General features: G+C 40.0%; 1 protein-coding gene and 1 long non-coding RNA gene across 2 annotated transcripts in view; one reads left to right on the top strand and one right to left on the bottom strand.

Moving 5' to 3' along the window:
* The first annotated feature begins 453 nt into the window (after positions 1 to 453).
* Positions 454 to 751, top strand: LOC133018599 (uncharacterized). The gene is made up of 2 exons (XR_009682816.1): positions 454 to 483; positions 628 to 751. It is a non-coding gene; the product is annotated as an uncharacterized LOC133018599 (long non-coding RNA).
* A 7,524-nt stretch (positions 752 to 8,275) lies between these two features.
* Positions 8,276 to 15,197, bottom strand: part of LOC133018753 (E3 ubiquitin-protein ligase RNF31-like) — a 49,601-nt gene continuing 42,679 nt past the window's right edge. The window contains exons 22-23 of the mRNA XM_061085185.1: positions 11,226 to 11,391; positions 8,276 to 10,844 (exon numbers count right to left, since the gene is read on the bottom strand). Coding sequence (XP_060941168.1) covers positions 10,794 to 10,844; positions 11,226 to 11,391 — 217 coding nt within the window. The 3' untranslated portion in view covers positions 8,276 to 10,793. The remainder of the gene's footprint in view (positions 10,845 to 11,225; positions 11,392 to 15,197) is intronic.

Raw genomic sequence — 15,197 nt, 5'->3', positions numbered from 1 at the left:
TAGGCTATGTAGGGCAACAAAAGACCACGCTGAAGCCAAGAACAGCCAAACAGGCAACAACCCATATAAGAGGGGTGAATACACAGAGATAGTCCTTGATATTATTGGAGGTGAAAAGTCGGAAGCTCTGCCTGGGATCCAAGATGTTGCAGAGGATGGTGAGCCTGTGATGACAGCAGAAAGTGAGCCTTCTTCAGAAACATTTATTCTTAATCTCAGCCCTGTAATCGAGGGAGAAGGTCAATCACAGGTGGAGCCAGAAGGCCTAGTTCCCACAGGACCCCCAGAGAGAGGCTCAAAGCACCCAAAGAAAGATGACGCCTTTAAGGTACTTCTGCAAAAAGAGACTGAAAGGGCAGAAATACAGATCCATCTAGCAGAGGAACAGCATATTCTTGCCCGACTGCAGCAATCCAAGCAGCAGATGATGATGATGAAGAAGAAGGAGAACTCATAAGAACTACTCCTAACAAGAACTAAGAAGTAATTTATTTTGTTAAGTATTGGACATTTAAACCTTTTTTTATCCAGTTCAATTCAATAAATCTTTGTTTGAAACCTGTTCGAAACATCCATAATGTATTTGTGAGTAAAGTATGTATTTATTTATTTATTTATTTGTTGTAGGTCTCAGATGAGTGGACTGCCTGTTTCCAAGAAATGGACAATGGAGGGGGATGTTTATATTGTTTGTTTGCTGTTCCGTTCAGTCCTATTTTCTGTTCAAATAAAGCATATTGGAGTGACCCCACACTATTCTACCTGTTGTTCTTTACATAGCTACATTGTGATAGTCCCATTTAGACCACAGGTAATCCAGATTTGGTAATCCTGAAAAGTTTGAATCCGGATCAGAGTAATCCAATCCCACATTGCTTTGAAAAACCAGCATAAAAATAAAATGGATTACGTGATCCTGGATAGCAGAAAAAGAGATTTCCAAATCTGGATCAGTTTGATCCAGATTAAAACTTTTGAAAAACCGGCTCCAGGAGAGAGTTGTCTCAGGAGATTAGAAAGAAAATTATAGACAAGCATGTTAAAGGTAAAGGCTATAAGACCATCTCCAAGCAGCTTGATGTTCATGTGACTACAGTTGCACATATTATTCCGAAATTTAAGGTCCACAGGGCTGTAGCCAACCTCCCTGGACGTGGCCACAAGAGGAAAATTGATGACAAAATGAAGAGACGAATAATACGAATGTTAACCAAAGAGCCCAGAACAACTTCCAAAGAGATTAGAGGTGAACTCCAAGGTCAAGGTCCATCAGTGTCAGATTGCATCATCCGTCGCTGTTTGAGCCAAAGTGGACTTCATGGAAGTTGGCCGAGGAGGACACCACTTTTGAAAGCAAATCCTAAAAAAGCTTGACTGGAATTTGCCAAAATGCATATTGACAAGCCACAAAGCTTCTGGGAGAGTGTCATTTGGACAGATTAGACAAAACTGGAGCTTTTTGGCAAGTCACATCAGCTTTATGTTCACAGATGCAAAAATGAAGCATCTAGAGAAGATCACTGTACCTACTGTGAAACATCGGTTATGTTCTAGGGCTGCTTAGCTGCATCTGGCAGAGGGTGTCTTGAATCTGTGCAGGGTCCAATTAAATCTCAAGACTATCAAGGCATTCTGGAGCGAAATGCGCTGCCCAGTGTTAGAAAGCTTGGTCTCAGTGGCAGGTCATGGGTCCTCCAACAGGATAATGACCCAAAACACACAGCTAAAAACACACAAGAATCGCTAAGAGCAGAACATTGGACTGTTCTGAAGTGGCCTTCTATGAGCCCTGATCCAAATCCTATTGAACATCTGTGGAAGGAGCTGAAACATGCAGTCTAGAGAAGACACCCTTACAAGCTGAGACAGCTGGAGCAGTTTGCTCACGAGGAGTGGGCCAAAATACCTGTTGACAGGTGCAGAAGTCTCATTGAGAGTTACAGAAATCGCTTGATTGCAGTGATTGCCTCAAAAGGTTGTGCAACAAAATATTAAGTTAAGGGTACCATAATTTTTGACCAGGCCATTTTCATTAGTTTGTTTTCTAAAATGATTCTGTTGAACCACAATTCAAAAGCAATGTCTGATTTTCATTAGATAATTTTCAGTAAATCTTTATTTATTATTACCTTTGTCAGTTTCAAGTTATTTCAGTGACCATTGTGGGTTTTTCTTTCTTTAACGTAAGGATACCAACTATTTTGTCCACGTGTGTACATACATATACATACATTTGTAGTGTTAGACATCTCTGCAGCAGTCTATCGTTTGACAGTCACCAGAGTGGTTAGCTTGTAGCTTCTCATAGCTAATATTCACGGGACAAAAAGGATAGCACACCTTTGTGTCTTTGGTCTGTGAACTCAAGAGACCGTTTATTCTGCGCATGCGCACAACAGCATCCCAGTGCACGCAGGCACAACATGTTATGTGACATCACTGCATGGGCTATGTAACATTGCATTGCTACTCATATTATCAAATATGCTCAACAACATTGATACATAATCAGGAACCTTTCATAAAGACTTCTCCATCTACATGCCGAAGTGTCCTTGGGCAAGATGCTGAACCCCAAATTGCCCCTCATTGAACAACAAAGTACTGCTCATAGATGCACTTTATGAATGTGTGTGTGAATGGGTGAATGTAAAACTGTACTATGAAGAGCTTTGAGTGGTCATCAAGACTAGAAAAGCGCTATATAAATACAAAACGATGTACATTCTACAATTCAGTCCAGTGTAACATTTGAATTAGTAGTTCAACCTCACAATGAAAACAGGGACCTTACCTTGAGAACAAAAAATGGCCCATGGTGTTGTAAAAATAACTTAGAATCCTCAGAGAGAGCCACATGTGAGGGACCCTCTCCCAGCTTGGACAGATTGCAATAGATGCCACGTGTAAAGGAGAATATCAGCAAGATAAGAGTATTTGCAGCATTGATCAGAATAAACAGGTTGTCGCATAATGGAAGGTATGTAAGTAGACATATTGTACATCAAGCAGGATCTGCCATGATTATCACGACCCACCAGGACGATACAGGATCCGCCATTAGGGTCATGATGTCTGATTCGCGATCCACCATCTCCGGGGAAGAAGTCAAGTCAGTAAAATGTATTGATGAGATATTCATTTCTTAGATGTGATCAGGATGGAGAAGAGGAAGGAGAAGCTGGGAAGAGAAGCTCCGTGTGTCATGTGTCCCCCGACATTAATCTAGACCTATAGCAGCATAACTAAGAGTAGGTCTAAGACAAGCCTGGACCGGCTCTAACATAAGCTTTATCGTAAAGGAAGGTTTTAAGCTAACACTTAAATGTACGGATGGTGTCTGCCTAAAATTTGATGGTCAATAGTGATGAATTATGCACTAAGATCTAACAGGACGAGGACAGACACATATCCCTGATCTGAAGCTATTAGAAGGCCATTAGTGACTTTTGCAGAGGCTGTCTCCGTGCTGTGACTAGCTCTTAACCCCGAAATGAAAGTCTTCAAAGACATTACTTTACTGGAGAAAGTCACACAGCTGATTGGCTGCAACCTTTGCAAGGAGTTGAGACAGGAAGGGAAGGTTGGATATCGGTCTGCAGTTGGCTAAAACCTCCGGGTCCAGGGTGGATTTTCTAAGAAGGGGTTTGATTACAGCTAGTTTAAAGGACTGTGGTAAATGTCCTGATGATAATTGATTGTATTCACTAAAGTACTATTAATAAGGGGCATAGAGTAATCTTGTAGGAATGGGATCTAAGACACAAGTTGGTGGTTTAGAACATGCAATTATTTTGGTCAGCTGCTCAAGGGTGATCCAAGAGAAGCTATCTGAATAATTGGTAGGATTCTCAGCCGTTTATGAGATTTCTATTCTTGATAAGGTATTAATGCCAACTGAGGGCAGGAGAAGGTTGATTTTATTTCTAATAGTTGGAATTTTATCATTAAAGAAGATCATAAAGATATTGCTATTCAGGGATCGAGGAATACTGGGTTCGGTGGAGGTGTGACTCTCTGTCAGCCTGGCTTCAGTGCTGAAGAGAAACCTGGGGTTGTTTTTATTTTCTTCTATAAGTGTGGAGTAGTAGGCAACTCTTGCTTTGTGGAGGGCCTTCTTATATGCTTTAACACTATTTTTCCAGGCTAGGTGATTTTCACCACTTCCTTTCGAGTTTTCTTGACTCCTTTTTTAATTCATGTGTGTTGGAATTATACCAGGAAGCTAATTTACACGTTTCTTTTTTAGAGGTGCTATGGAGTCTAATGTTAATCGTAATGACTTTACAGAGCTATCGACAAGATGGTCAATATCAGTGGAGCTAGGATTTTTAAAGAATTCATTGGTTATATTGACGGATAATATGGGTTTAAATGTTATTGGAAATATTTCCTTAAATGTAGCTACAGCAGGTAGACATCTAGAAAAGGAGTTTTTTTTAGAAGTGGCATGTATTCTGATTTTGAGAATTCTAAGGTTATTAAATTATGGTCTGATAGAATCGGATTATGTGGAGGTACTATTACATGTTCAAAACCGTATGATAGTACAAGGTCAAGTGGGTGGTTACAACAATAAGTAAGTTGGTGTACACACTGTCTGAAACCAATTGAGTCTAATACTGAAATGAATGCAACACTAAGGCTATCATTATTATTGTCAACATGAATAGTAAAGTCAAAGACAATAAAAAACGTTATTTGTTTTTAGGACTAGGTTTGATAAAATTCAGACTAAGCGCAAATACGATTGGTGATGGTGTTTCTTGGATGGGTGTGGAAGACTAAGAACAAGACCTTCAAATAAGTTGTAGCTTAGTTTAGGTTTAGGCAGGGGTGGACTGGCCATCTGGCATACCGGGCATAGTCCCGGTGGGCCGTTGACCCAATGTGGGCCGGTCTGGTCCGCTATGTTGTTGTTTTTTTTTTTTTTCTCTTCTTCCTCTCTAAATTCCCTCCAATTGGGCCGGCCAATTGGCTACAGAGGGCTAGCAGTGTGTTGCCAGCATCGACACATATTATTGGTCTATTGTTTGTCATTGTCAATCAATCATGGGCTGACAGGCTCAGAGAGCCCTGACAGTGCTGTCAATCACAACACAAACCAGGGTGGGGCGGGACCTCATGGCATTGGCGGGGGGAGTCGCGGGACGGGCTGCTGCTGAGACAGAAACTTAAAATGGATAATAAGAGTAAAAAACGCATCGGGAAAAAAAGCTGAAGTCTCTGGAGGTGGAGGCTGCTAAATGTGCCAAACTGACGGACCTATGTGGTGCCGGGTTCACCAGCCCAGCAGCAGCAGGTGCGCCGGGAGACGAGCGAGGAGGACTCAACAATGATGAGCGAGTGGAGGCAGACATGTGAGCGCGCATTTTCAATTTTCAATACATTCTCCAAACTGGCTCGTTACTTGAGCAGCGGAGGTTGGCGTCGCACGCCTCTACCCACGGCGCACCTCTCTCTCTCTCTCTCTCACTCGCTGCCCCCTCCCTCCTGAGATGTGCAGGTCCCGGTGGCGTGTTTGCCGTCGGGGGGGGCAACGCGAGAGGTTGGTCTATCCCTCCGCAGGTTCACCTTCAGAAATCTTGTTACGACTTTTACTTCCTCTAGAATAGGATAAGAGATAGTGTCTTATTTTGTGTGCCTAGATCTGGTTTCCCTTTGCTGAGTTATCATAAGGGGCATTGTGTATCACTCTTGCTACTGATGAGAGGTCCATGTTTAGTGATATTTACAGAATGTTTTAGTGGTTATACTGTGGTTTATTAATGTTCTTGGGCAGACACAAGAGGCATTTGTTTATAGTTAATTCTTTGTTGTCTCTAGATGCACTGGTCCATTACTATTTGAACCTCAGCATCTAGGGTTCAAAATTGGTAAAATTATACATTATATGCATATTGTTGTTGTAATTTTTCAGTCAGTTGAGATAAATCTTGAGGAGAAACATTTTGGGTTGTTTTGTGTCTGTATAGGCCTACTATAAAAAGCACTTTGCATTTTTAATTTTAGTACTTGTACTTTTACTTTTGATACTTAAGTACATTTCAACACCAGATACTTTTGATACTTAAGTACTTTTAATATGAGCTACTTTAAGACTTTTACTCAAGTCACCCTGGGCCTGCCCTTTTGGGCTGGGCTTCAGCTGCAGATCTAAAGGCTGCTTCCAGGGGCATGGGGCCCTCAGCCTTTGTTTTTCTTTGCTTCTGCACCTTACAACATACATCACACCTTATTTTCACACATCCAAACACTTTTATCACCACTGACATGTAACATATTTTACATAGGGTGACCAGACGTCCTCTTTTTCCCCGGACATGTCCTCTTTTCGAGACCTAAAAAATGCGTCCGGCAGGGATTCCAAAAACGTCCGGTATTCTGCCTCGTCGCAAAAAAATATTAATTTTTTTTTTTTTTTGCCTCGTCGCATATTTGTGTTTCTGGGTCTTTAACATAGCCTACTAGTTATTTCGGCCTTCCAAGTTCTGGAAATGGTACCACCCTTACGTTCCACCTTCTTGCGCGAGCTGACTGTAGAGAGAGTCTGTCATTGGGCGACCGATCTCAGGGTTGCCAGAGCCACGATAATTATCCTCCAAATACGACTATTTTGAGCCTTTGGAACGTTACTTTGCCATTTCCAATCTGGCAACATTGAGCACCTTGCCGCTTCCACTCCGTGCGCTGTTTACAACAGCACATAATATGGCCAACCACATGAAGAGGACTGAAAAGTGTCTTAATTTTCTTATTTTAATATGTGGCCATATAAGTAATTTATTATTTGGAATATTGTATTTGTTATCATTATTGCTTTAATATATGAGGAGGACTGAAAAGTTTCTTAATTTTCTTATTTTAATATGTGGCCATATAAAGAATTTATTATTTAGAATGTTTTATTTGTTATCATTAGTGACACATTTAAATGCCACAAAAAAGATTTGTTTTACATTTGCACTTTGCAATTTTGTTAAAGTTCAATAAATAGATGTTCATATAGTCATTTGTGTCATTTTTGTCATTTCATTTGTGACATTTGTATGCATTCACATGGTCATGGTGCGGCATGCTATACACTACACCTCCCCACGCCAACAAGAATTAAATAAAAAAATAAAAAAATAGCAGCAACTCCACCAGCCAGGTCTCAATGAAGGACAATAATTGTTTTGATCTGAGACTAGTTTATTAACTAAAATAGCCTTTGATGACAGTGATCTTATGTTTAAAAGTTCACATTTAAATATGGCCTGGCCTGTCAAGTAAACATGTTTGGATGAACATCTTATTAACTATCCAGGACACCACACGGTATCCAGAAAGGGCATTGTCTTATCTTTTATTTTCATGCATTTAAATTGTTTCAAAAATCAAAAATTTGTTAAAATTATAGTCATTAATCAGTGGCATCTGATTTAATTTTAAAATCCCTCTCTTCATTTTATCAATAACATCCTGCACACTGCATATGCTGACTAGTGGACTGGTGAATCAGTAGAAAAAACTGTAGACAATTGCTTGACTGCTACCAGGTTGGTAACACTTTGACCACCTGGCTGTTGGGGAAGTGATGAATCCTCCTGGAATCAAATAGAGGTGTGATGATGACAATACAATTCAAATTTGATAAACTAACAATACCACATACAATTTACACCTCAATAAATACTAGCTCAAAAACCTTGAATACTGTTTTGAGATCTAATAAAGCACAGACTGACAAGACAAGAAACAGAAGTGTTTTCAAAATAAATGCTTTAGAGTAATATTGAAAATTGTGTTAGGCTTAGTTGAGGCTCGGGGAAAGACAGGTTGCTATAAAGAAAGTTTTAAACTGAGCTTACATCACAGGTGGAGAGGCAGACTATACTGGGGAGTGGGCAGGGCTGCTAATGCTTACTAACTTCAGCACAGAAAGCCAGATCCAGGTAGCATCGCTGCATTTCAACATAGAATATATAGCTATTAGTTACAGTTACAAGGCACCAGTGTTCAAAGGACAACACATTTAATAAAAACCTGCTCAACAGAGAATCTAACTCTAACAAGAAAAAAATTGTGATTCATGAATATGGGCTATTTAATATATGAGTGATTGATTGATAATGTGCATCCTCAATCAGGTAAAGTGAGAAATTCTGACTGCAAATGCAACCGTGGTTGTTACCAGTAAATTCCTTTATCCCAGGAGATAATCCTTTAGACATCCAGCTGCATGAAACAGACAAGTCGACACATGGCACTGAAAGAAGTAAACCATTGACATTTATTTTGACATAGTACAGAACACAGAATAACAGCATATTCAAAGGAATACACATCAACAAGCTACAAACCTGTTAAACATGAGTTCACATTTATCAAGTATCATACTGCTGCATATTATCACAAGCACAGGATCTAATGCTATCTATAAACAACTGTAAAACTTTAATACTGGGCCCGTACACACCTGGTATTAACATATGTCCTGAGAGATTCGATAATAAATCGCTCACTTCCCCAAGTCATTTGTGTTAGTTAAGACCAAAATTTTGTTTTGGGCCAGTCTGAGACTACAGATGTGTGTGTGTGTGTCAGCAAGATCAAGAAAGAAAGAGAGGTTAGTCAGGACAATCTGAATGAATCTTGTGCAGCTGTGAAGAAAGATTTTACCAATTTAATGAAGATTAAAATAAATCATTAAGTGGGTGGCTGTGAATAAGGGGGTAGAGTTGTGGTCCTCTAAACAGAATGTGGGGTGGTTTGATCCCAGTCTTCTTCATCCTCATGCCGAAGTGTCCTGGAAACAACCACAAATCCATAGTTGCCCATAGATGCACTCTATGAATGTATGTGTGAATGGGTGAATGCGCTTTGAGTGGTCATCAAGACAAGGACAGCGTTAAATTCATATAGACCATTTACGATTATGTGGTGATTAGTGTTGATATTGTGGCAGTGGCACAAACAAATCCACGAAAAGAGAAAAAATATGATCGATTCAAAGTACAGCGGCTCAAAGGACAGCAGCCGTGTAGAAGGTCCTTCTTATGTTGCTAAGGATTGATTTGCTTTCACACTGTTAAAAGAATGCGGACACGTGGCCCAGACCACCTCGGAATGTGGTCTGGCGTGATCGGATCGCTATCTTATCTGAATGCGTTAATACCTGTGCTTAGAGATGTCCACTTGAGATCGGATCATAAAAAACACCAGGTAATACCAGGTGTGTACCAACTGATACGATACTCACATATAATATATATAATACATATAAATATGCACTATTATAGTATTTTTTTTGACACACAAAAATTAAAACATAAAATGTACAGCGAAAACACAGATTTAATGCGTGAGATCAAGCTATCTTTGGTTTTATCTCAGGTCTTCTGTATCAAGAAGCTAGCTCACTTTTAACTGGGGATAGATCACCATGGTAACCTGTACTGCACTGCTAACATCATGTTCAGCTTCGAGGATCAGATCAACACCTGCCGACTATTGAGCCAATCACATCACCATCCTACAAGCTCCTGACAGAAACAACAGCAGAGTTAACAATAAAGGGGCCTTTAACAAAAGTAAGAAACATTATTAGAGACAATTATTAAAACATACCACTGTTTTAAACTTTGCAATCTTTAATGTCATTAAATAAATAAAATACTAAAACACTAATTGTGGCATGTATAAAGGTTTGGGGCACCTTTCTACTTTGATTACACTCAGAAGTCCTGAACTTGTTTTCCATTAAGGTATTTATGAGGTAAAATAATGGTCCATGAACTTTGAGTAGTACCATATAATGAGATGACAGGGTAAAGAGAGTAAAGTATTTAAGGTGGTTGGGGCAATATTAACAGGACATTAAAATATATCAAAGTGCTACACTGTGTAAAATGTTGTTATTAAATGACAGTGAAGACAAGTGTGGAAGACAAGACAATTTCTGGAAGACCAAAAATACTTTGAGATGAAGTTGCAGGTATGATAGACAGAAAGACTAACCCAACATGCCTGCAGAGGAGCTGCAGGGGATCAGCTAACAGGAGTGGCACCATTCATGGTTGACACAAGGGTCGTCAGAGGGAAGTCTCACCTGTGACATCATCACTATTGTAAACCTCTGGAGTCTGCAAATTAACAGTTATAAATAATCTTTGTGGAATAACAATGTGAGTGCAATGCATTGCCCATAGTATTGCTCGCACCCATAATAAATCCTATCTCAGGAAACATTGAGATGATGCCTGTAGATAAAAAAAGGTATATCCACCTCATTAAGGATTACTATCTTTATTGATCTGCTTTCATCTTGATGTGACTGGCTTGTGCGTCTTTAATGCGAATGTGCTCTCGGCTGGTTCAGTAAAGTGGAGCTGTCTGAGCCAGTTGCTAACCAACTTTATGAAACAATTATCATCAGTGTTGTTAACACTCATCAGGGGCAGGTGACTCACATAGATCAAGACTAAATTCATAGAGACCCCTGCTTGTAGGAAGTTGTGTTTCGATGAATTTATCTCCTGGGCTTTCACTTGAGAGGATAAGCCTCTAAGGTACCTTAACAATATTTAAACCATATTGTTATGTTCTGTTTTCTTTCACAAACGCTAATTAAAATGGCACAGAAAACAACACTGTCCAGAGGAAAAGACATTTGTTTGCCTAGAGATGCCCCTATCCTCTATTAACACCATTACAGGAAAAATAAAACAGTTGTCATTATGTATCTTGTAGCTGAATTTAAGTGAAAAAGTCGAGATAACCACAGGAAATGAGAAACCATGTTGTTGCATTCATTTTTTGCGTGGCACCTTGTCGCCAAGCGGTACTTCGCCCATCAATTTCTGCAAAGAGCACAAAGGAAGGTTAGTGGCACATATCAAAATTAAATATAATAAATAAAATAAAATGGAGCATATTTATTTCATACAGTGTGATACATTGAATCTAAAAAAAAATCAACATCTGGTTAGACCAATTTATGTAGTAATAATAACAAACAAGCTATTTACATCAGTTCCTCATTCACTTTCAAGGGTCATTTTGTACTTAAGTAATTATCAATTCATTTATCGAAATAGAATAGGTATATGTTGGTGTTGGAAAAAACCCTGGAAGTTACTTATTATGGCTTGACCATTGATAATCCCGCTTACAAAAAGGAGCTCGCTCTACACACACTGACACAGACATACAGACACAGACAGACACACACACACACACACCTCGAGCAGTCTGCTGTAGAAGGTGAAGCCGTCCTCCCCATCCTTGCGGGTGTCGTCTACCTTGTACCGCCTGCAGGCCAGTAGCAGCTCATTGGAGCTGTAAAGGGGGGCAGGGTCGATAGAGTGGCTGTTGATCAGGCTGACCAGATACTCCCGGTAATGCTTCCTGGATATTAGAATAGCACCATATTAGCAAGTTTACATATTAGAACATGACTGCTGCTAGTACTGATGGTAAAACATTCTAACAGATAACACATGACCGAACAGATAACAGATAAATTAGATGTTTTAATTTGGGTGTGGGACCAGGAGCTTGTTGATTTTGGAGCCTCTGTGGACAAAAGCGGTAGTGTTTCCACTGTCTTCTGTTGTTCAAGCATTTATTTTGGAAGGAGTGAAACAAAGTGGTTTGCAGGATCCATAGTGATGAGGTAATCTTTTGTTGTTGCTGTATAACTGTTCTCGGGTTGGGATACTCACATTTTTATGATGTTTGGGCCTGATCAGTTTGAGAGGATGCATGATTGAAGTCCCCTAGTACGATGATCAAGCCACCTGGGTGAGCCATCAGCTGTTTGTTGATGTCGACATGCAGCTTTCAAGGTGCTATCTGAGCATTAGCTTGTGGGGGAATGTTTACCGCCATAATTGTTATTATTATGAATTCCCTTGGAAGAAAGAATGGACTGCACCGTACTGTGAGTAGCTCTAGGTCTGGGCAGCAGTGTTTGTAAACAATGATCGTGACTGTGTACCAGCTGTTGTTCACATAAAGACAAACAACTCCTCCTCAGTTCTTCCTGGAGTCTCTCGTACGGTCAGCTCTGTGAACAGACCAGCAGGATACTTCAGGATCTTATTGTTCAGCCAGGTCTCTATGTTGATAGTCACACACTAAGGCGTAAATCTCATCTGATCTTATCCATCTTGTTTGGTGAGAGACCTGGAGTTGGCGGTGGAACAGACTCAGGAGCACTGGTCTTTAGGCTAGCGCAAAGCCCAACTCGCTTCACCTACTTCCGTTGGTCAGATCGTTATTTCTTCCTTCATTACTTCATGATGTGTTTGCACAGAACATGGCCTACATTCATGGGTTATCAGGGTAAAAAGAAGTGGACTGCGGTAGCTGCAGCTCAGAGATATGGTGTTGGAGATGTTTCAAACAATCAGTGAGAGTCCAGTAGCCAGTTACTAAGTGCCATTTGACCCAATTTGCTTACCAAGTGCAGCAGTCACAAATGAGTGTTCTTCTCCTCTAGATGTGCCAGGCTCAGGTGGAGTTCAGAGAATGTGGTGTCATCAGTTTGGTTCCACAATATAAATCTCAGTGCCACCTTGTCATTGGATTTGAATGCTGCATTTCATGCTCACCGATTTGCAAGTGCTCCAGTGGTCATTCAGTGTTTCTGGTTGGCCTGCATACATCCTCTATTCACAATTGCTTGTATGCTTTTTTCTATTTTAATATTCTTCAAGGGCCATATGAAATTATTCTTTATTATTTACACATATATTATATCAGGCCTCCAGACAAATGTTTTTACCATAGTTGCACCCATAATTTTTCACTGCACCTTTTAACGTCGCGATAATATACCTATTAAACCTTTTTTTGACAGTACCCCTATACTTTGGTAATTTCTTAACTAAGGCTGGTTATCGCCCTGGATTTCCGAAAACAAATTGTTTCTGATTCACAAGGTCAGGATTGTTTCAACATTGATTCAGTTATGGATATTTCATTGTAGAATACCAATTTTGCTTGGATATGTGCCAATGTCTGTGTCATCTTTATTTATATAGCCATTTAAAACAGATAGGTTGACCGAAGTACTTTACAAAGTAAAAGGTAAAACAAGAAAATAGCAAAACGTAATAAATAAATGAAAATACTGTTAAAAAATGTTATTAAATAAAATCTGCTGGGATTAAAAAACGTTCTCACTTTGAAAAAGGAGGCCAAAGAGAATGTGTTTTTGACAATGGTTTGATGCAGGCGATAGAGGGGGCAGATTGAATATGGAGTGGTAAGCTGTTTCACAAGTTTGTGGCGGCTACTGCAAAGGCTCGATGTCCTCTGTTATGAGCCTAGTTTTAGGCAATCCAGGAGCCGCTGAGTGGCTGACCTTATCTCTCTAACTGGAGTGTGAACATGAAGGAGGTGCCAGAAATTTACTTAATGATAACATTTCAAATCGATCCTGTAACGAACAGGAAGCCAGTGGAGGCATTATGTAATATGGACCGTTTTTTTATTTCCTGTCAGGAGGCAAGCAGTAGCTTGTGCAAGGAAACATCTAACTTGGTGCATTATTAGGCCTACTAAGATAACACATTTTGTTGGATCACTGTCATATTGCTGACTTGACATCGTCCCTGGAGTCTGTGTGCTTTATCGTTTGCAGATCCAGGACCGCAGCTGCGGCCACATCTTGGACCATGATTGAAATCACAGATCATGATCATATTGGCGTATCGTTGTGACAGCTGATGGTGGAATATTTTTTTCAACAAGACTGCTTGATAAACAATTCTCACATTCTCTACCATTACTGACAATAACTCCTCAATTAATTTACTTTCAATGATGTTATAAACAGTTTTTTTCAAACCAATGTTGTACATACAGTTTTTTGGCTGATGTTATTAGTTACACGTTGCATCGATTGCACTTCTGTCTGCCCTGGGAGAGGGATCCCTCACATTTGGCTCTCTCTGAGGTTTCTTTATGTGTTTTTTCCCCCTGTTAACATTTGCTGTTTTTTCCTTACTCTTGTTGAGGGTTAAGGGCAGAGGATGTAGCACCTTGTTAAGCTCTATGAGACAAATTGTGAATATGGCCTATACAAATACAATGTTTAAATAAATATTAAACATTTGGGTCAGGATATATGTTACCAGCTCAGTAAACAGGATGGGATGGTTATGATTTGCATGAACGTTTAGGTCGGTATTGTATTGTGTATTGAATGTGCGAGGCACTCTCGAGCAAATCAAACAAATAGTAAACTTCAGTACTTGGTGGGGGCTGTCCGGGGCCTATGTGAGTGAGTGTAAACTCCACCTCGCTCCATGATTCAGAGGAGGTGAAGAACAAAGCAGCTAAATGTTTGGAGCGAGGAATGTTTTTGTCAAATAAAAAAAAATTGGTCGCATGTGGTTTTCTTTCTATTTATGAATTGCCTCGCCGGCTGGATCAAACAATCTTGATGGCTGCATAAGACCTGGAGGTCGGAGGTTCCTTAGTGCTGGCGCTGGGGGGATATATATGGCTGCAATGGTTATAATAATAATGCTTGTCCCTATTCCTCTGTCTTGGACCTACCCCTATGTATGAAGTGCCCTTCGCTGGGAGGTTCCCCCCAGGTAATACAGTTACACTGTTATTATATTGATATCCCTTATCAACGAACATGATAATAGTGACACATCTGACAACTGCAGGACAGATGGGATCTATTGATCAATACACAGTCAGCATGTTTACATCATTTGCTTTAATGCTACGTTGGTCCCTTTCACAGAAACATCTGCTCTGCAATGAAAATGCTATAACATGACAGGGGAAGTTTCTTTCAAATTTAAAATACGGGACACAGGAGTAATGAATGTTAATAGTTACTGTCACTCAGACTGTTAACATGCTTGTTTTGACGGCGTGAATACGGATTTTCCTGAAACGCTTGTCACAGCGATTCAATTACATTTTCTACGTTTGCTTCTGGATTAAAATAAGATATTCCGCTACATACAGAAATGGGACAACACTACCTCTTCACGGCCATGCGCAAAACAAAGGGGTATGGCAAGTGGTGAATTGGGACAGGGCACAAATTCCCTCTGCGGATAGCTATGGTCTGGATTGTGAAATCACTTGAGACTGCTTGAGCTTTATTGCACCAGCTGTTATTGGTGAAAAAGCATATACCAGCACGCCATTATTTATCACTGAGAGCGCCGCTCCTGTCT

Source organism: Limanda limanda, chromosome 13, assembly GCF_963576545.1.
Source record: "Limanda limanda chromosome 13, fLimLim1.1, whole genome shotgun sequence".
NCBI classification, from domain to species: Eukaryota; Metazoa; Chordata; class Actinopteri; order Pleuronectiformes; family Pleuronectidae; genus Limanda; species Limanda limanda.
The sequence above is the reverse complement of the archived record's forward strand: the minus strand, read 5'-3'. Positions and strand labels throughout refer to the sequence as shown.